The following is a 21604-nucleotide window of genomic DNA, read 5'->3' as shown; positions in this document are numbered from 1 at the left end:
GTGCACTTTTGTACAACACAAATCCATAACTCAGACTGTAAAAATAATATTCTGCGAGAAAGACCCATAAATCCTGACTGCGGTTCACGGAAAATGGCATAGTCATACATCAGCCTACAAATGATGTTATTTTGAGAACTCACCATTTGATGCAGTGAAATCAATGGCCACTGTAAAGTGAATCTGGGTGCTGAAACAGACAGATATGGAAAAGGATGCTGGTTAGCAGGAATTCAAAACTCACAATACCTTCACAGTGAACTGCTGGCCCCAGCACTGCAGCTTAATGAATGCTTGCTGTCTCCGAGTCCTACCTCACTAACTCCCACACTTTCTCCATCTCTCAAGGACTCCCATCGAGTTTCCGTAACATTTAAGTACTTTGGCTTAGAGGCCTAATCCTGTCCATCTGTCCAGAGGAGTGGCGCAATTACCCAGGTTTCACTCTGCTTCCTCCCTGAGCTCTCACCTGGGAAGTAACATGGCTCAGTCAACCGTAGAGTCTCCAAAAATTGTTTCCCCTTTTCTTTCTTTTTTCTTTTTTTTTTCTGCTTCCACCAATGCAATGGAAGTGGGTTCAAGAACAAGTCAAGCTAGCCAACTCATCTCCACTTGTAGGAATAGCCAGCGATACGGTGTCTGCCTAGACATGCTCAAAAACCCATCCTGAATCTTTAAGTGATGGATGCCAATATATATATATAGCATATATAGCCTATACAAGTAAAGTGATTAAGAGAGTTCCTGATAAAAAGTACCTGATCACAGAAACAAAATGTAGGTATTTTAAAAGATTTTACCAAGATTTTACCAATAGTAACTTATTTTACCAAGTGCTTTGCACTTTGCACACAGGGCAAACCGATGCAGTAGTTTACAAAATGACTTCACTAAACACACTTCAGGGATTTGGGTTCAGCTAAATCGATACATAAGGGAGATAAAGGAGCAGTTGTGTAACCATCGACACATTATTGTCTTTCTGTTTAACACATAATACTGAACACTGAGCATTGAGCAACATCTTCATCACTGTTGTAATTGCCACCATTACAACAATCATCATCGTCATCCTCATCTCACTCTGATTCAGTCAATACATTATTAGCCGATGATGTCAATCAAAGGAGATTTCAGGGATCTCCACTCAGCATATCCACTGTTTCATCAATCTGCAAGCAGCATCACAAAGGGCTGACCTAACACCTTCAGACATATTTTATTCATGAGTACAGTGATTGTGAGAGTCAAGACCTTGGAGAGAAACTAAACACAATCTAACAACAGGAGTACATTGCGCTAGGATTTGCCTCGCCTGCTCCCCAAGATAGACAGACCAACAGAGGAGGCAGTGGGATGTAAGGCCGATCAAAGTGTGTGCTCGTTCGTTGTGATTACCGCTGATTGCCTCTCCTGACTCCAGGTCCATTCAGAAATGCCACCCAGCATTGTATCACAGATAATAGTGCTTTTCTCCTGGGGAGACTCTGACCATGCCTCATTAATCAGCATTGAGTTGAACTGCTTGGCTGACAATGGGGAATTGTTGAGATGACACGCTGCCTTTATTTGAATGTCTCGGTTGATTTCTGCGGTTAGCACCTGCTTTTATAGAAAGAAGAAAAAAAGCAAGGCGATGTATCAGAATGAAGCTATGGAAACTGGCAGTCATAAACATAGTGCCATTTAGCTCTTCAAAGCAATTCAGCCCTTATTCAGCTAGGCAGGTAAAGCCCCCACCACAAAACATGTCCTTTTCGGGAACAGAGTGTCATTCCAACATAGCCTCGTATAGCCAGCCTTCATCTGCCTTTGCAATGCCCCAGGCAGATTACGTCTGGCTCCTCTCAATTTGGGAGGACTTCACGGCCAAAGTGGTGACGAGCCAACCGGACATTGCGGGGAAAAAATCGAATACTGAGAGGGACCAGACAAATATCCATGCAGTGATATCAGTATCGCTATGCAAGGCTCATTCCAACGCACCGCCTCTCCAACTACATGGCTTCTGTGTGCGGTTAGGGTTAAGGACAGGGTTATGAGTGTGTCGGAATGGCAGTGCGTCTGAATTGCGGGCTTCGGAATGCCAGTGTGTCATTTTCATCTGCATGCACCTATGTGTGATGCCATCCAGTAATGAAATCTAACCTCTTTGAATAAAGCATGGTTACTGGACCACTAATCTCCATTCGTTGTTCACTCTATTATCTCATTGCTTCTATCTCATTCATTTTATTGTAGTTATTATTCCCATGGTGAACAATACAGTCTGGGAAATCACGGGAGTCTCATTGGAGCCACTTGCTATTAGAGAAAAGTGCAGCGAAAGTAGGAATAATTACTGTACTTCTCTCAATTTGATAAGAAGTGTTCGGTTAAATTATTTGTTATAAAATGTACTTAAAATGTACGTTTTTCCGCGTAAATCTACCATATCGATTTTTACCTATCGTGATGGCCATGGACTTTACTTTTCCCAGTTTATCTACCACGTGGATTGAACCTTGAAAGTTACTGCTCTTTGAGGACTATGTGGTTGAACCTGACAAAATGAGCTGATACTCTCTTTGCACTTATGTCTAACCTCATGTGCATAATGTACCAGCTGGATGTGTATATAATGTAGTTAAATTCGATTTGTGCCTCTTCTCAACATGTTTTCTTTTTTCACTAGTGTTTGATTTTCTTCTCATTTCTTTCCCTGTGCCCCCCTTCGTTTCATTTCTGAAAATAACAAAAATGATGCAATGAGCTTGCACAAAAACACATTTCACCCACTCTAGTTTACACCTTCCCAGAGTGATTTTGTGTTCCATCTACAACTGAAAGCTTTTTGTTGAGTTACTGGAATAGTCTGACAGCAACAAATGACTTCTACTATTCATGTACTGTATACTGTATCTGGGTTCTACTGCATCTTCACACAGCAGGCAGACCACAACATTCCAGATGTTGCCCTATTCCGTCTGTTTGTCTGACGTGTATTCACCGTTCGCGTGCCACATGATATGAATGACAGAAAGCTGAACCAAGTACCCAAGTATGAAGTAAGAGCAAAATGGCTACCATTATGACATGCCATGTGTGGTGAATCACAGAGGATTATTGTGATTAATCATTTAACGTTAACTCGGATTGACAAAAAGCATAATATTCCAAAAATATTTAGTGTTGCACTAAAGTGAATTGAAACAAAATTCAGATGTCTAGGGAGGCAAGGCTGGGACTGCAGAATGATATTTCTATGACAATTTCTTGTTTGAGCCAGCAAGAGCAGACTACAAAATCGGACACTGTCAAATCTGAGCTAGAGAAACATCTCAATGTTTTCTGCCATGATTACGTACAGTAATTAATTACTTCTTTCAGGATCAATTAAATTGCATCTCCAACCCATTCATTTACAGCTCTAGTAATTTTGTGTGTGAATAAAATATTATTTTGTTCAATCTGTCGTCCCAGATCTTCTATATGACACGATCCTGTCTCTATTTTTACACAAATGTTGACATTGAGGTCAAGGTAGACCTTTTCTTTAAAGGCTCTATTAGCTCAGTGGTAAACATTTCATCAATGGCGCAGGGGACCGGGGTTCAAATCCAGGGTAGAACAGGAAACACAGCTTTATTTACATCTGTATCCTGTAAAACCAGCAGACTGCAGTCTGGTGGTGATGGGACAATACCACACCAATATTAGGGGTGGGACGATATGGGTACCTCACGATACGATATATATCACGATATTCGATATATTGCGATATTTGCGATATATCGATATATTGTATGCAATTTCATCAACGATATATCACGATATCTGCAACTACAAAATACTTGGAACTTGAAATATCGATATCGCTATTTTAATAATCGATATCGATTATTTATCGCGGGAGGACGTATTGATATATATCGCAATATCGATATTTCAGCACACCCCTAACCAATATCACATCCTCACATTACAGTGGTGGTGTATTATGAAGCTATTACACCTTAATCATTACGTCCCTGGGTGATCTCATTGAAGATTTAATTTAAAAAGAAACATTTAAATATGGTCCTTTGATGAAAAAGAATCTATAAATCTTGCATTAAGCTCTCAGAATGGAACGGCGTGGGCAGCTTTGAGACCTTTAGTAACCTCTATTATAAAATCCCCCTCCCAGTTGAACATTAACAAAAAAATAACTTTCACTCTGAGAACCGTTAGGTCGTATCTTTTTGAAGAGGGGGATAAAATAAATCACTCTTTTCCCCTCCAGTGAGAAAAAAGACATCTAAAATTCAACACAGTGATCATTTGTTACAAAATGAATGGTGGTTGGTGGTGGTAGGGCAAACACTTGCAATTGGAAGAAATCAATATAGCATCAATATTTAACTGTTGGTTTTCATGCCGGCTGGTGTCTGGGACCAACTACTCTCACTGTCACTTACAAAGAAGAAGAAAATCCTTCTCACCTGCCTCGCCCTCTTTCTAAATATAGGATTTGGTGAGTATAGAGCAGTGGCTCTCAAACCGGGGTCCGGGGACCCCAGGGGTCCTTGAAGGGCCCCCCATAAGTCCCCAGCAAAATGAGGAACAATTTAACCACTTCAACTCTTCTCTTATGAGGCTTCGTTGCACTAAACCCTTTTCAAATGGTGCATGGTCCGCAAACAAATACCAATGTGGGCGTCCTTCACATGGAAATGTTTGAGAAACACTAGTTTACAGAACAGAACACTACTTTACATAACCATTGCTCACGCACTAAGTAGCTGCAAGCAATCAATACTTTAATGATCTTTCTTCACCATCTATCCACCCATCACTTTCTCCTTTCCTATAATTTTCCACTGTGTGTTGTGATGGGATTATTAATACTCCTAACAGAGACTTTAAGAAATAATCGAGGTAGAGAGTGGACTGAAACAATGTCACGTTTATTACAAGGAGTGGTCTGTACCAGCCCAGGGAGGTGCACGCATGCAAGCCTCCCTGGCTGTTCAAATGAGTCTCTCTTATACAAAATGAAGAAGCACAAATACATTGGAGGTGTGGTCAGTGGACAAGACTAAACATGGGTCTTGGGTAAGAATAGGTCATATTGACAGACAATCAACAGGTGGAAGCCTTGCTCCAGGCAGTGTAGTATTTTCTGCCACTACATTCCACCATTTCAAATATGTAAATTAAATGTCTCATATTAATTTATACCAAGGAACATGAGATACTATACTGTCTGCAAATTTACTACAAAAAGATGACTTATATATGGACTATCTCCTAGAGTAAGAAAGGTTTACATTTAAGTGTATTCAATGTCCACCCACATGATAATTTTCTTTTTATTACACACAACTTCTGATGGCTGGTAGGGGCGAAAACCCTTTTCCTTCTTATTGGGAAATTCCAACCTACGACCCTCGATTTGTCTTGAGCGATCACTCATAAGCCAGCATCAGGTGTAGTCTTTTTTCGTGGTTTTCTCCTCCACGCAAATGTTCTCCTCTCCTTATGTTTCTGTCACAAGTTGTGGCATGGCATTTTAGTCTTTTTTCCCCATGGTGGGCCCAGTATTTTGTCTTTATCCGGCTCCCATCGCTGTCACTGGGGGGTGACTGCGGGGATGGAATGCGTGTGGGCCTTGTAGGGACGTCTGGAGTCTCTGGACGGACATGATGATGTGGCTTGGCTCTCATTGGTGTCACTGGCCCATGTGACATATTTATATGTCTGTCAGGTTTTCTTAGAGGGAGAACAACTTGCAGGTAATTTTGTTCACTTGAATTATTTCCACCGTGGTTAAAAAGGTGGTTATACAAAATTCATTTCAATATTATTATTATTATTATTATTATTTTACATTAATTGTCTTCAGCTTCAGCTTGTTATGTAGACAGCTCTAGAATTGCACTTTATGTAGTCATAGCACTTTATAGTACACATGTATAATATATTATATAGTATAGTATGTATAGTTTACATAGATACTCCAATGTTACGTTCTTAGTTTACGCATGATTCATGATAACTACTTTTTATACATGTGATGTATGCCATGCTTTTTGTTATTGCTTAATGTAAGTCGCTCTGGATTAAGAGCGTCTGCTAAATGCCTAAATTGTAATTCATATAACACTAGACTGACGTCACTGTATGTGTGTATATTTACCCCTCATACAAACCCAAATCCTTTTAGTGCTTTCTCCGGTTGTCTTCATTTGTTTGTTTGTTTTTTTCCTTGTTTAAACACATCTCCTGATATGTTTCTCTTAATTTATTGGATTTCAGAGCTGGAAAAAAAACAAAACAACACACTACCCCTATTCTAAAACATTTGTTCTATACTTTTCCCCCGATGATAATACATAATTATGATTTTTTAAGATCTATCTTGATCACAGTTGATCACAATCTTTCACAGTCTGATTTCTGGTTAACTCCCTCTCTTATGGTTATTAACTACATTGACAGGTTACACATTATTGCATCTTGACACTGTATTTCATCAAACTAGTGCACTATCCTCCTTTCAATACAAATATTTCAATAATGTATGAGATCGTGTGGGAGTGAGTAGGTTCTTACCTTGTCGGTGTAATGTCTATAGATACTCATTTTTCCCTTTGTCCTTCCTCCTGTAATTGCATTGTATCACAACACTCTTCCTAGATGAGTTATTCTAAGTTTTTAGTGAGTTAGTCAATATCGCCATATTAACCATGCCATGCACACTGGGAAAGGAAGATATTCATTAAATTGTCAACACTTATAGGCCTACTCGATAAACATCACATTCCACACATACCCGGGCCATTCATTCTCCACACTTGCCACTGCGTAGGTCTTCTACTTCGCTCCATATCACACCAAATCTGTGTAGTGGCCTAACCCATAGGTCGCCACTTGACCCCCGGCTGGGCCCCACCTGTCTGCGCTTTTAACAAGTCATTGAAAGCGGGGTTGTCTAGTGGCACACCACAGTGCTTCTGAAAGCAGTTCTCCAGTCTATTTCTGTAGGTGTCACAGGTTTCATCAGGCCATTGCTTAGTGCTGTGAATTTTTTGCCAATCAGTGGGTACTGGAAATGCTGCTTTGATGCTGTCAAAAAGACCACCGTGATTCAGCAGCTGTCCAGTGACAATGTGATTTTGTGCTCCATTCACATCAAAATGTTCCCTGAGATGTAGCCATTTTAATCCAAAGACTTTGCGAAATACAGATTCGAGCATTCTTGCCGATGGCTCATACATCTCAATCAAGTCTAACACAGCTGCACACCAGCGCTCCATGTTGACTTTGTGGTCTGGAAGGTCCTTCATGATGTCTTTCAGTTCATCAGGTGTCCAGCGTCGCTGCACATGTACTGTTGAAGAATATGTGTCTATTTCTGAGTGCTGTGCCCATGGAAATAGCTTCCTTGGACAAAGTCTTTGTGACAACTGCTCCCCCCTGTCCTTGATTGTTTTTGAGGGGTTCAGGTTGTTCATGGTTGTTGCTGTTGTCTGCGGGCTGTTCCTTGGGTATATTTACAGAGCAAAGGTTGAAGATGAGGTTAACGGTTCCATTCGGAACGTGTATGACGAGTACAATGGCGCCAACAGTGATGCCCCGAGCCGTGCCATCGACTATGTGCAGAGACAGCTTCAGTGCTACGGAATCCACACTTACTCGGATTGGATGAACACTCGCTGGTTTAATGAAACTAAAAACAACAGCGTCCCCATTAGCTGCTGCAAAAGTAATACAGAAGCCTGCACTGGATCTCTTGCTCATACTGAAGACCTCTACCCGGAGGGATGTGAAGTTCTAGTTGTGAAGAAACTAAAAGAGATCATGATGTATGTCATCTGGGCTGCACTAACATTTGCTGCAATTCAGATGCTGGGGATGCTGTGTGCATGTGTGGTACTCTGCAGGTAGAGCCGAGACCCCGCCTACGAACTACTCATCACTGGGGGAACCTACGCATAAAGTTTCCTTCTAACAATAATACGTTCACAGACGTGCACTTAAGAGTGACTTAAACCGGTTTTGACCGAGAACATGAAAACAAACTATTTTACATACACTAACATCTTACCTTGGCGACATGAGGCCAGGTCCTTTGAAATAACATTAATTTACTCATCAGATCTTTCAGACAAATGTGGGCCCGCAATTCTACTCGGTACATCTACAATTTGACATGCAATCTAAAATGCCGTAGAGGTTTTGTTTGTTTATTGTTTCAGCAGCCTACTGAATGTAGTTTTAGAGGTTTGACAATATGTCGCCATAGACTCAAGAATAAATTATGTTCCAATGCTTAAAATGAATTTGAATTAAATTATGTTCAACTTAAACTATACTTCATAAACTATACACTTCTTAAACTATACATGTCCCCCCTCTGAGCACTTCTGTCGGACATAGATAGAATTTATCCATAGAATTGCTCATAATTGCTAGAACCATCGCTTTACTTTAAACATTTTTAATATTACCTAAGCTATTTAACAGCATCAACATCCTATTAACACTAAGCTATTTTACCCTATTCGTCACTTCCTCCTGCCAGTCTATCTATAATTGAAACAACGTGCTAGGTATGTTTTGTGCACGCAGATCTGCTATTTTTAAAATCCTTTTCTATCTTTCGGTACATTTTTTTTTCCCTAACTTCAAATAAAATGATCTCACATCTATAAAGAAATAAACTAAGGAAGGAAGGCCGACTTGGTTAAATGGTTTTTAACTGTTAAATCTTGTTCATTGAAAATAGCTGATCCACGGGTTCACTCAACTGATTTCTTAAAATAAAATGCTAGTATTTACATGACTCGTAACTTAAAATAGTATTTAGTATGTACTGTATATGGTTTACACTATTATTGATATATTTATTGATATATAAATGAACACCATGATCAACTAGACATTCAAATTGAACCTCATAGCTTATCATACAAATGTGTATGCGTCTTAATTAATTGACCAGTATGCTTGCTGCTTGATTGTTTGATGGAAAGTCCAGATAATAAAAATCCTTCCTTCTAAGTCCTCCTCTGACTACAATGCAACAGCAGCTGTAACCATGCACCCTCAGTGACAGTGCATGTGTGTATTACTGAACTGTGGAGTATGCTGCACTTTGTAAAAATGGCAAAATATAACTCCTAACGTTATTTACATGGGACTGATAGATCCCCCTGACTTATTTACAAAATCATTCCTGCATCCCAGGACTCATTACATTGATAATCTATTTACATCACTGCTTGGAATCAAGAATATAGTTAAGTGAAATGCCTGACCACGATCTCTAGCTGAATAAAGTGAGGTAGGAGAGGTATTAGGTAAATGTTGACTACAAAAATGAGCCAACAGGGCATTTGCCATGAGTGTGAGTTATCCAGAATAATAATCATCACCAGTCCTCGTAGAGGACAGTAAAGGTTCACATTGGTCTAAAGTCTAATTTACACATCTTGCTGACCAGAGACAATGTCTTATGACAGAGGCAACTATTAGGGGACCTTCTCTTGCCCCCCCCCCCCCCAAACACTGATGCCTGTCAATCACACTGCTACTCTGAAAGGAGGGGTGCAAATGGACACCTGGTTGGCGTAAGTGACATGTCATGCTGTGAAACTCTCCTTAAATTAGAGAAACTAAACTGAACTGAAAACTGAACAATATGAGCCCCCACTGTTATTTTAACAGCTGTGATCAGGCTATTTCTGCGGACAAGTTTACATTTTGCGTGTGGAAATGCCTATGCTACCTTGCCTTAGGCGTTGGGGGGGCTGGTGAACTAGTCAAGCCCAATGATTTAGGTACCCCTTGATATGTGAGTCTTACTTACAATATGAGATACTCAGTAGTATACGGTATCTATCTGCCTGTGTTATATATATTCTTCAGTGCTCCTGGGCACGCATGGGAGGGAGACATGACATCATGCCCTCCACCGTTGGTGACAACAACTTATTTCTTACTTTACTTGTTCATTAATATTACGTTTGAATCAAGACCAATTTACTACAAGATTTGTGAGTCCTAAAACTCCCTTAATTCAGTTGTCTGATAGACTATTGACTATAGGAAAGTTGTATGATCATATTGACAAGCCAAAAAAGTCTCTCATCAAGCTTGACGATTCCCCCCGCTTAAAGGACAGTGTCTTGTTACCCCCATCGTAAAACTGCTTAATTTAGGCATGTAGCAGGGGTCGCTGCTCTACACGTAAAATGTCTTGAGACACTGTAGCAAAGTTGAATCAGATTGACCCCAAAAAGCAGTACTCTCTACTCACCCACTCACTATGACATCACCAATGGCCCACCATCGCAATCGCACGTACCTCGCCACAGAGTGGACGCACAGTGTTCCATCACATGAAAGGAAAAAGACAGTCATTAGTTCATCCCTGGAATGTTCCCTTTCCTCACATATAGTCCTCCATTGTTCATGCCTCTGTCCAAGTGCCTGCATGTCCATGTTCCCAAAATGTAATTCGGGAAATAGTCAATTCCCGCCTGTGTTGGGCCCCAAACCAACACACGCATACTGTTCAGACATCGAAGTGCGGAAACAGTCTGACTGTACATGTGACTTGCCGTGCGATGCGATAGGCGATCCATCTGATGGTCCCATAGTAATCAGGTTCCGTAAAACACAGTACTACTGATTTCTATGTCTGGTGAATCAACTTTACCAATAATACCCTTTACATATCTAATTGCACGTCACTCACACTAACGTATGAGTTCTGTGTCTCACTTTTTAGGTTCACACAATACTATTACTCAAATGCTCCTACGCGGTAATGCAAGTTCTCTCATGAGGGAATTGCGCTTGTCCATATGATCAACTCAACACAACTCCAAACCATGTCTTCCCTACTGGATGACCTGTCCGTATATACGCATGTAGTTGAATACTGTAATTACTGGTCACTGTGTAGATTATGGTTATTACAAATCATACATTAACCACTCCAGCCCTATATACATTTTTTCCATGTTGCAAATAACTAATGTACAAGAACAACACATTGTGAGCTCGTAGATCTGCTTATTTTACAGTTATTTTATAATTAAAAATGAGACATTCTGCTAAATTGTTTTAGTTTCTTAAATACAGCCACAGCTAACACTAATTTACTATTAAGCCTACATTTGAATTCTGGACATTTACTTGCTACAGAGTATTCCTATATCGTGTATGTATAAGTAACATTACACTCACCAGACTTCCCAGCTCGACCCGTCCCAAGTGTGTCCACTCAGAGCAGCTGCTGTCAATGGTCAATGGAGAAGAACGGGGCTACTTTCTGAACTGCCTGTCCTGGAAAATGTCCCTTACTTGAATCTGATCTTAAGTTCCCTGAGGACCTCTCTAATCTTTCCACAAAAAATGCCATACCGATATATTCTGTATAGCGACAAAAACGAAAGGTTCCTAGGAAAAACAAAAACAGGGGTTCCTGTCTTGACTGGGAAAAAATGTGATGACAGTTACAAATATTGCCTATTGTAAGGAGTTACTTACTACCTATACATTTCATGCTTTGAGTATAATTTTGCCTATCTATTTAGTCCAAATATAGAGAGTGACAAAGCCCAATTACACTCAACTTGCCGTGACTCTGGGAAATTGTTATATTGTGCCAACAAGACAGCACTTACTGGGTAGACCTGCTATTTTGAGTCTGCCGCTGACAACTGCTAACTGCTGTCCTACTAACCATGGGTGGTGACACTTAACTAAAATACCAGGACTACATTCTTCATACTTACTTGTTCACAACGCCACATTTATACTAGGAAATCACCATTTGACTTTTTACAAAAATAGTATTTTCCGTTCATCCACACGTACGACACACTTCCATTCCATACTCAACATTCCACATTCCACATTCCACATTCATACCTGCTGCTCGAGTCTTACGCGTTATACAAGTTGCTGTTACAGTGTAGAAGACAGAAAAAGAATCACACCCGTGTGAAGTAAGTGGTGCAACTCCGTGTGTGGGTACCCGGAACATTCAGACCCCCAGGAACGCGCCCAGGAGCCGCCCGCGTCCGAAACGGTTGAGAAATGACAGAGTTACCATGTGGGGGTCCCCAGGGGGTCCCTCTACTGTACTGTACTGTACTGTACTGTACTGTACTGTACTGTACTGTACTGTACTGTACTGTACTGTACTGTACTGTACTGTACTGTACTGATACACCTGAACTCATCATATATACAGTTAATATGTATGTGTGTGTTAGGCTGCACAACAGTGACACTTGGTTTTGAAAACCAACCAAATGCAATTTCCGTGCTCAGACACAGGTAGCCAGCCAGCCACCCAGCCAGCCACCCAGGCACACACAAAGCTACTTAAAAACGTATATCTACAATTCAGCTTATATATATATACTGTATATATATTACTGCTCTACTTCATCGTACAAGAGTGTCGCACAAAAGTAGCGAAAATCATTGATCTACAAGCTGCGTCGCATCGGCTATTTCCATTATTTTGAAAGTGGTTACGCTTGTCGCAGGTTTCATAATTACTGAACCAATGCAGTCGCTGTACCGCACTGTTGTGACGAAAAGAGAGTTGAGCCAGAAGGCAAAGTTCTCTGTCTACCGAGCAATCTTCGTTCCCACCGGCCGAAATAAGTTTTCTTCGACAGGTGGCTGGCATCTCCCTTAGAGATAGGGTGAGAAGTTCAGTCACACGAGAGAGACTCGGAGTAGAGTCGCTGCTTCTTCGCCTGGAAAGGAGCCAGCTTAGGTGGTTCGGGCATCTGGTTAGGAACTTAGGATGCCTCTCGGGCGTCTCCCTAGGGAGGTCCTCGATGCACGTCCCACTGGGAGGAGACCCCGGGGCAGACCAAGGCACAGTTGGAGGAAATACTCACTGGCCTTGGAACGTCTCGGGATCCCCCAGGAGGAAGTCACTAATGTTGCTCTGGAGAGGGACGTCTGGAACACTCTGGTGGAGCTGTTGCCCCCGCAACCCGACTATGGATGGATGGATGGATGAAAAGTTCAATATATTGGATGGATCCACTGAAACACCAATCTGGGAACCAGAGGCGTATCTACAATAAGGCGAGGGCAGGCGGCCGCCTGTCCAAATCCATTTCTGGCCTGGCCAAAATCCATACAATGAGAAAAAAGAGGACAAAAACAAGACATGAGAACTATTAAAATGGACAGCTGATTGGCCGTTGCGGTAGAGCGCGACCCTCAATCACCCATTGGAATGTAAATGCATGCCTTTCAGCCTTTGTATCCCACTCGTCTGGCAGTGGCAGGTATATCTCTTTGAAAACCTACGATTGTGCGCGGGGAGACGACAATTAACATATCTTGCCTGGCCAAAACGTAATTCCTGGATACGCCACTGCTGGGAACCCATCGGCCAAAAAACGGAAAAACAGCCCATTTGGAAATTGTGTGAGCCAACAGTCTGTCGTGAGAGACTACTGACACACAGGTTCTTTTTTCAACAATCCTATAAAGTAACGGTCTATTCAGGGTTTCCCCCCACAGTGACGATATGACAGCTTTGGTGTTTGGTGCATGTTGTTCCAAGAAGACATTCTGATTAAATCTGCGTGCGTGCGTGCGTGCGTGCGTGCGTGCGTGCGTGCGTGCGTGCGTGCGTGCGTGCGTGCGTGCGTGCGTGCGTGCGTGTATTCAAGGCCAGGGAGGGACCAACAGAACAGATCTGGGACACAGAGTAAAAGCTTAAATTCTGGGCAGCCACCGATCCACAGAGACGGGTTGGCCGCCTTTAATTAAGCACCGAGATCCCCTTCATATTTTATCACCGTCATTCATATTCATCATCACAGTGTGGCTGGAGCCACAGAGTGGGCTGTCTCCTTTGGGGACAGGCTCTAGGCACATATGGAAACTTCCAGGCCACTTAAAAGTAAATGCAATTCGGACAGACAGACAGACAGACAGACAGACAGAACAAGAGAGAATGACAGAAGGAGCTACAGTGATGCATCTAAATTAGGGCTGAGACTTTAACTGATTCATTTTGATTAATTACTGACGTGATGAAAAGAATTTACGCATTTTAATCACGCTTATAACACAAAACATTTCTCACTGGACGACTTTCAGGCATACAGATCATACCCCAGTGCACTGCACCAACCAACAGACAAACCCCAGTGCACGCTATGAGTATACCAAAATCTGTTTTAATTGAAAAAATTAAAAACAAAAAAAAGCTTCTGAGGTCAAACATTGATATGCGATTAAACGTGATTAATTTCGATCCATACAAAGCCTCTAATTAATTAGATTATTTGTTTTAATCGAGTCCTAATCTAAATGCACAGTAATCTGGGTCTTGTATTGAAGTTGAGCAGTAGTGTTGTTGGCTCTCTGATGTAAATACCTCAGTGCTTCTGTATTCAGCCACTCAAGCATGCATTAAAACTACAACAGCGAAGTCATTTAAGCTGCCATACAATTAAATAAAACCAATGGGTGGCCGCTTACGAGCGACTGTCATACAGGCTGCTCAATAGGATGGACGACTATGACTTAAAATGGGGCTTTTACCATATGCACGTATCAGGACTCTGATTAGTTTCTGGCTCTGAGTGAGCTCTGAACGGGCTGCGACTTTAGAAAAATACACTGAAGGAATATGTCTGGAATTGGGGCTGGGGTGGACTGCGGGATATTTCTGTGCATCTCTGTTATATTGTTTTGTTTTGTTTTGTTGTGTTATGTGTTTTTTTGTTATGCTTTTCTTTGGTTGTGTTTTGTCTATGTCTATGTCAATGTTTTATATATAAAAGAAAATTAATACAGTACAAGTACAAATCATTAAAAAAAACAAAAAAACAATGGGTGCATGTCACTGCGGAAGTATGGCTGATAGACAAACCTAAGCATACAAAACTCACCCTCCTTTGATGTAGTCAAGGAACGTGTGCTCTGACTCCACGCTGAACGACAGCACTGACACCTGGGAAATGGAGACCAAACTGATTATCTAGCGGTTGCGCTGAATCTTGGGCGATTAAGGAAAACACAATTTACCAATCTACACATTAGCGGCTGGCCCTGGGGCTAACCACCCATAACGTGATTTACCCAGGCATCGGGTGACATATTAGCAAAGCCAAGCCACCATCCAACATTCATCTGACTGTGAGTTGATGGGCCAGTATGATGGATGAATTGTCTCTGATTTCAATTATGCAGTCAGAGCAATCAGATAGCACAGTGCTTGGGCAATAACAATGCCGTCACTCTCTCTCCCATAAACATCTTTCACTGGCGCTCACTAATAGGATGTATACTCTTATTATGGACTCGATTCTATATTCAGAATGCCTTGGGGCCATTAGAATGTTTTCCTCATCTACTACATCTTCACCAATCTGCATGATAAGCTCTGAAAATGGAGATGAGGTATTAAGAAAGCTGAACTGGCTCCATCAAACCACTTCCTTAGGGATGAAGGTAAACAAGACTAGAAACCCTGGCCTGGACAAGTCAATTCCCAGCTTATCCACAGTCTAAAAACGACCACCAAAAACCTGTGTGTAGAAGACATACAGTATTTTTGCTGTCGGGCAGAGGAAAAAAAACATATCTTCATAATTCAGCTTTTTTTTCTTTTTTTTTCCTGCTCTACTACAACAAGAGTGTCACACAAAAGTACGGTTTAGCCGATCTACAAGCTCACAACATGTTGCAATTTGCGTCGCATCGACTATTGCCATTATTTCCAAAAGTGGTTACGTTTTATAAATACTGAACCAATGAAAAGTTCAATATATTGGATGGATCCAACACAGGTTCTTTTTTCCATAATCCTATAAAGTTAATGGGATATTCAAGTTATCACCCCACAGTGGGGGAAAATTATATGAAAATGTTGGTATTCTTAGTACTCTTGTCAGATTAGATTAGTCGATTCTCAGCTCATCCACAAAAACAAACAAACCAGACGAAAACCTATATCGCCAGAAAACCAATGACGTTTGCAACCTATGACCAACAAGTACAGTGCTAACTGTTTCTGAAGGTTTCAACTAAGTGGTCTAATTAGTCTACTAAGTAGACTACTTAGTTGGAACCTTCAGAAACAGTTAGCAATGGCAGACAGAAATGTGTAATTGCTGTCAACAACGGCAGCAACAATAAGGCCAATATGCACCAACAACAACAAGCACCCACATGTGACTTTAATTAATAACTAACGTTAGGGGGGTATACAAGGAACTTCTCTCACAAGGTCTGTGCGCAGGCACACTGAGAGCTGCAGAAAATGTGTCACACATTGATAGATGAGCTGACATGACAAAAAATACACATACAAAAGGAAGATAGTATACATGAGCACAATAAACATCTAAATGCAACTTAAATACCAGGTGAAATGAAAGATATTCAGTCACTCTCACACGCTCACGCATGCATTGGTAGGGGGAGGGGGCAAGGGGCAGGGTGGCGCTGATCTCGATCATCTCACACTTACCGTCCCTGAGTTGATGTATCTCTTTTTCTTCAACTTCTTCTTGGCATTCACCACCTAATATCAGTGCAAGGCAGAGAGAGAGAGAGAGAGATAATGTAAACTTCCAGCACAACAATCCTTTTTATTCAGCCGTGGGCAAGTTATAAAAAAAACATCTTTGTGCTCCTCCTGCATTTCTGGGAGGGTAATGGTGCATAGGGAGCGATTCCAATAACTGCAGTAGGTAAGAGAGAGATAGCATTGATCGCGCCTGTAGGGCGAACACCGATTATTCAGGGAGGCTTTATGAGAAGCAGAGCACTGTACTGTACATTTCACATGAATGTGCAACAGAACCCGGGGACAACAAGAATATTGTCCCATAACTTGTATATTGCTGCTGGAAAGATATAATCCCAAATAAACAGCAAACGGGCAAGTGATACACACAGCGACAGTGCAGTATATAGTGCATTAACTCCCTGGTATACAAGAATGTGTTATGTACACACAGAGCAGATAAGACACCCATACGCCCACACCCACACACTGTAAATGCTGTAGTTGCAGCCACACATTTCAAATAAAATACATTAATTCAGCAGAAGATTGATTTTAGGTTTTTATTGGAGATGTACGTACGCACGCACACACACACACACACACACACACACACACACACACACACACACACACACACACACACACACACACACACACACACACACACACACACACACACACACACACACACAGTAAGCAAGGTTATGGGCGCAGACATTTTTTATAGGAACAGTGTTCCTATTAAATCACTATAAAATAAAACTTCACTGTATTTACTGTAACATTCTAGGCTTGAGATAAGGGGTCATGGGCTATATCCAGCGGCAAGCCATTAGTGCCAAAACATCTCTCCTGCTCATTCTACAGTATGCATACAGTACATATAACATAAAGGACCTGCCTAGGGTGTACTGTACTGTACTGAATAATAAGTCAAAGGTAGGATCCTTTGGTGTTCCTTCTAGCCTGCTCCTTCCCTTGGGCAAATGGGCACCCACCCTCTGCTCCGCCTCTGTGATCCTGATGCTACTCCTTTGAAATCATGCTCTGTAGAACCACAACCATCATTCACTGCCAGGGTCACATTAAATCGCAAAGCCATCGCTCTCCATTAGCGCTCCCCTGTTAGCATTAGGCTACGGTCAACTCCAGTACACCTTAGGGACTTAAAGCTCTCAGGTCTTACATATACATGTGGGATTGAGCGCACAGGGAGCTACAAAGGGGTAGAACTAAGTGGTCTGATACTTTTTCAAAATCCAGTTAATCGTCAGTGGAAGAGGCAGTGTCGTTAAGTTTGTACAGCCATGCTTTCCAATTCAGCCATTTCTGGGGGACTGAGGGGCCAAAAGTGAAGAAGCTGTCCTATTCCAGCTTCCTGATTGGAATCCATTCTCCAACAAGGGCTCCTGAAGGTTAATTCATGCACCTGCTTCTGCCATGTCAGCAGTGGAAAAGGGCAAGTCTGCATGCCACCATTTGCTCACTTACTCCATCTCTGTCTCTCTTTGTCTCGCTCTTGATCTGCCTGGCCCAGCGCTCCCTACACCCTGCTCTCTCCTTCTCACTTCCTCCAGGAACCCTCCCTCTCTCCTCAAGCCGCCTCCGTGACTAATCCACTAGCTAATATAACGTGGCAAGTGTTTTAATGAGCAGGGCCCGGCAAGGTCCTCCCGGGGCCTAGGCGTAACACCCAATCAGTCCCACAAAGGGTTGTGTAAGGGGACTCCAATCACAAATTCTGTTCTGTTGCATTCTGCTTTCTGGACTCTCATCTTGTCCAACCTCGTCCAGCTTACATTGCAACATGTGAGACTGATGGGCTAGTCAGGTTCAATAAAGGAGAGGCCATATAGTGGCCAACTGGCCATATAGGTTTTTCTAATACTAGACCAAATACTCTATTGTACTGGCCTATGAGATAATGTAATGTGTAATGTCTCTTATGCTTCCACTATCCCATGGGTGTTAGACAGTCATTCTCAAACCTTATAAACAATCATGACGCTGTTTATTGTTTTGTTGTCAACCTTTCTTCCCTATATCTTTGGGAATGTCATTATAAGTGGATCATTAAAAAAATTAGCAAAAATAGTATAATAATAGATACGAGAACTGCAGACACATGGACGGGCAGAGATATGTCCTTCTTTTTGTGGCAAGCACGTATTGCATTTGTTCCTTGAAGGAAGCAAAATGTCCCCGTGTGGGACAAACAAATCTTGAACTTAAACTTGAACTCACCTCATAGCTGTTGAACTGGCTGTGACCCCGACACAGCTCTTTGTAGCTGGTGATGAATTCACCAATGAAATCGTGGCTAGAAGATATATAAAGAACACTAGGTCAAATATGTTGTGCACTCTGATCTGATGCACATGGGTTAGGTCACTTTCCCTAACCCCAGGGAAAGTGAATGAGGTTCAAATGCCAAGATGTCAGATACAGATAAGTTACATACATCAAAATAAAGGTGAGAGGATGGTTTTCAGGTTTGGAAAAAAGACCCCTGCTTCTGTTGAGCCTAGAACTGGAGGTCTAGAACTTGGGATCATGTGATCAGGGACATCACGCCGGTGTACTCTGCAGGCCAACGCTGGCGTGATGTCACTGATCACATGAGTGGTATTTGCCTTCAAGTATACCTGGTTTTCACTTTAGCACCACCCACTTGAACTTAAGACACACCCACAGCTGTGGGCTGATTTTAGTGTGTCACTAAAGCGGTGTAAGGCTTTCATCTTTCATGAAGAAACCAAAAATACACAGGGAAGACACATTTGCATATTATAACTACGCCTGAGGGTCTAATTGACTCGTAATGTTAACTCCATAGACACATACAAAACAGAAAAAGTATAAAACTATGGCTCCCCATCTTTAAGCCCACTTCTGGGGGGTTTGGTGGAAGTTGTCGGGAGCCTCGCGGTTAGCCAGCTGAGGGAGAAACGCTTATTAACGGTTATTATTGTTATATTATTGTCTCTGGTTTATCTGATTGCACTGATGAGTTCTCTGCATTTCTACTGTTTCTGCACTTCATGGTGTGCCGGTTTCTATAAGGCCATGTGACGTCATGCTGTGAGGCCACGCTGTCATTCCGCCAAATGAGGTGCTTCCATGCTGGGCGTCGTTTCCTTCATAACACCATGTTTGCAACTCAAGCAGTAATCAAGACTTTATCTTGTGTGTGTACTGTAGGTGTGTGTGCGTGCGTGCGTGCGTGCGTGCGTGCGCGCATGTGTGTGTGTGTGTGTGTGTGTGTGTGTGTGTGTGTGTGTGTGTGTGTGTGTGTGTGTGTGTGTGTGTGTGTGTGTGTGTGTGTGTGTGTGTGTTTCATACCTTCCATCTCTGTCCCAATCATACACTTCCACCTTGATCGTCCTGCACACATAAGCAAAGGCAAGGAGAAGAGGATTAATGTTAGTGAGCACATTGATCTAACATATGGGCCTCGCTACATCAACGTCCTTCAAGGAAAATCTCCCAGAACCTTCCAAGAATGTCTCCGGACTAATTAGGAGAAGCAGATAAGCTACCGGACTCCTCACTGTGTGCGTTTGGTTAAGCAGTGAAAACAAGCAATTACCGCTTATTAACCGTTAAGTAGAAGCTGAATTAAATCAGTCTTAGTTAGCCTGCTCTTTGAGAACACATATAGGCTATTGCATCCACACAGATGAGAATCTTTGTGGATGCAATCAGTGGGGGAGTGAAACACAAATCATTACTTCCTAAAAACTGAAATATGCTGTACAAAGGTACCGGGCAGCGTGGAATACACATTAGCTGATAACTCGCTTTCACAAGATTAACAGGTTATCTTTAGCTTGTCCCGTAGCGCAAAACAGTCAATATACTTATCAGAGTTAACTACTTAAATCCTACTGTATACACACAGTATACTTTGTTGTACATTACATAGCGGAAACAGCCAGGTCAAACGTGTTCTGTTGCATTGCATTGTAGCTCTGCTATTATCGCCAAATGTTCGCCAATTTTCAGTGTTCACCCACTATGACATGCCCAGAATAGATATATGCTAGGGTTGGCGTGGTTAATGCAAGGATATTATTGAATTATTCATTGAGAAAATGTAGTTCACATACAGAGATCCTGTTTCTACAGGGAAGAGAGAGCTGAGCTGAACATTTGGAAAAAGTGTGCTACGTCTGCCAAATATAGACAACTAACCACATGGGAGGGAGGCAGCATATTTCTTCACAAGCTCCTAAAATAAGTGAGAAGGTGAGAAGCCAAAATAAGTACAGTATGCCTGAGAGGGAACCCATTCACTAAGAACAGGGCATACAGTTCCTACTCAACTAACACTGATAGAGAGCTGATTTAGGCCACCATGCAGCTTCTGTCAGTCCAGTGGATTGTTGAAAGTAGAGAAAGTGGTGTGCCATGATAACTACACCTGAACCCATTCTGTCTCCAGTGTACACGTTCAAACAAACATGTGCAGGTCTTATACACTTACATGAAACAAAATGGTCCATACTCCATGCTTTGACAAACCCTAGTTTTGAGCCTTAATATGTTCAATCAATTTGTACATGCGGTACAATTTATTTTAGTGGAAATGGGAAGCATTTCATTGTTATGATAAATATTTAAGCCAAACCGTCGACAACTACATGTGAGACAAAACTGTGCAAAAGAATCCCCAGAACCATTGCATACACACACGTTGAAAACAAAACAGCCCCATGCCCCCATAGAGAGCATCTGAAGCGCAGAATGGAGAGAACAGTAAATGAATGCCAGCTGAGATAACCTATGGCACACACACCTGCGTGATATCAGAAGTTGAGAAAATGAGACTGTTTGGCCACAGGCCTTGAGTCAATACTGAACACTGCATTTAAACCATACTCGCAATAAGAGTGATGTTGTAAATACCTCTCATTATGTCACAATGGAGACCAGCTCCATTCCACAGCACAGACAATATGAGAGTTTACTTATAAACCTTGATTCTTAAGAAGCGAAATAGGAACACGCATACACAGTTTTTTGTTTTTGAAAAGAGGCTAAATAAATGTGGTAACGACGGGG

General features: G+C 41.8%; 1 protein-coding gene across 1 annotated transcript in view; it reads right to left on the bottom strand.

Moving 5' to 3' along the window:
- cpne5a (copine Va) overlaps positions 1-21604 on the bottom strand; it is a gene marked incomplete at both ends in the record, with an annotated part of 93659 nt that overhangs the window by 8335 nt on the left and 63720 nt on the right. Inside the window, 5 exons of the mRNA XM_079492584.1 lie at positions 144-190; positions 14916-14977; positions 16499-16552; positions 18785-18860; positions 19883-19924. Coding sequence (XP_079348710.1) covers positions 144-190; positions 14916-14977; positions 16499-16552; positions 18785-18860; positions 19883-19924 — 281 coding nt within the window. The remainder of the gene's footprint in view (positions 1-143; positions 191-14915; positions 14978-16498; positions 16553-18784; positions 18861-19882; positions 19925-21604) is intronic.

The sequence above is a fragment of the Electrona antarctica genome (genome assembly GCF_951216825.1).
Source record: "Electrona antarctica genome assembly, chromosome: 2".
NCBI classification, from domain to species: Eukaryota; Metazoa; Chordata; class Actinopteri; order Myctophiformes; family Myctophidae; genus Electrona; species Electrona antarctica.
This window is presented reverse-complemented; position numbering and strand designations above follow the sequence as displayed.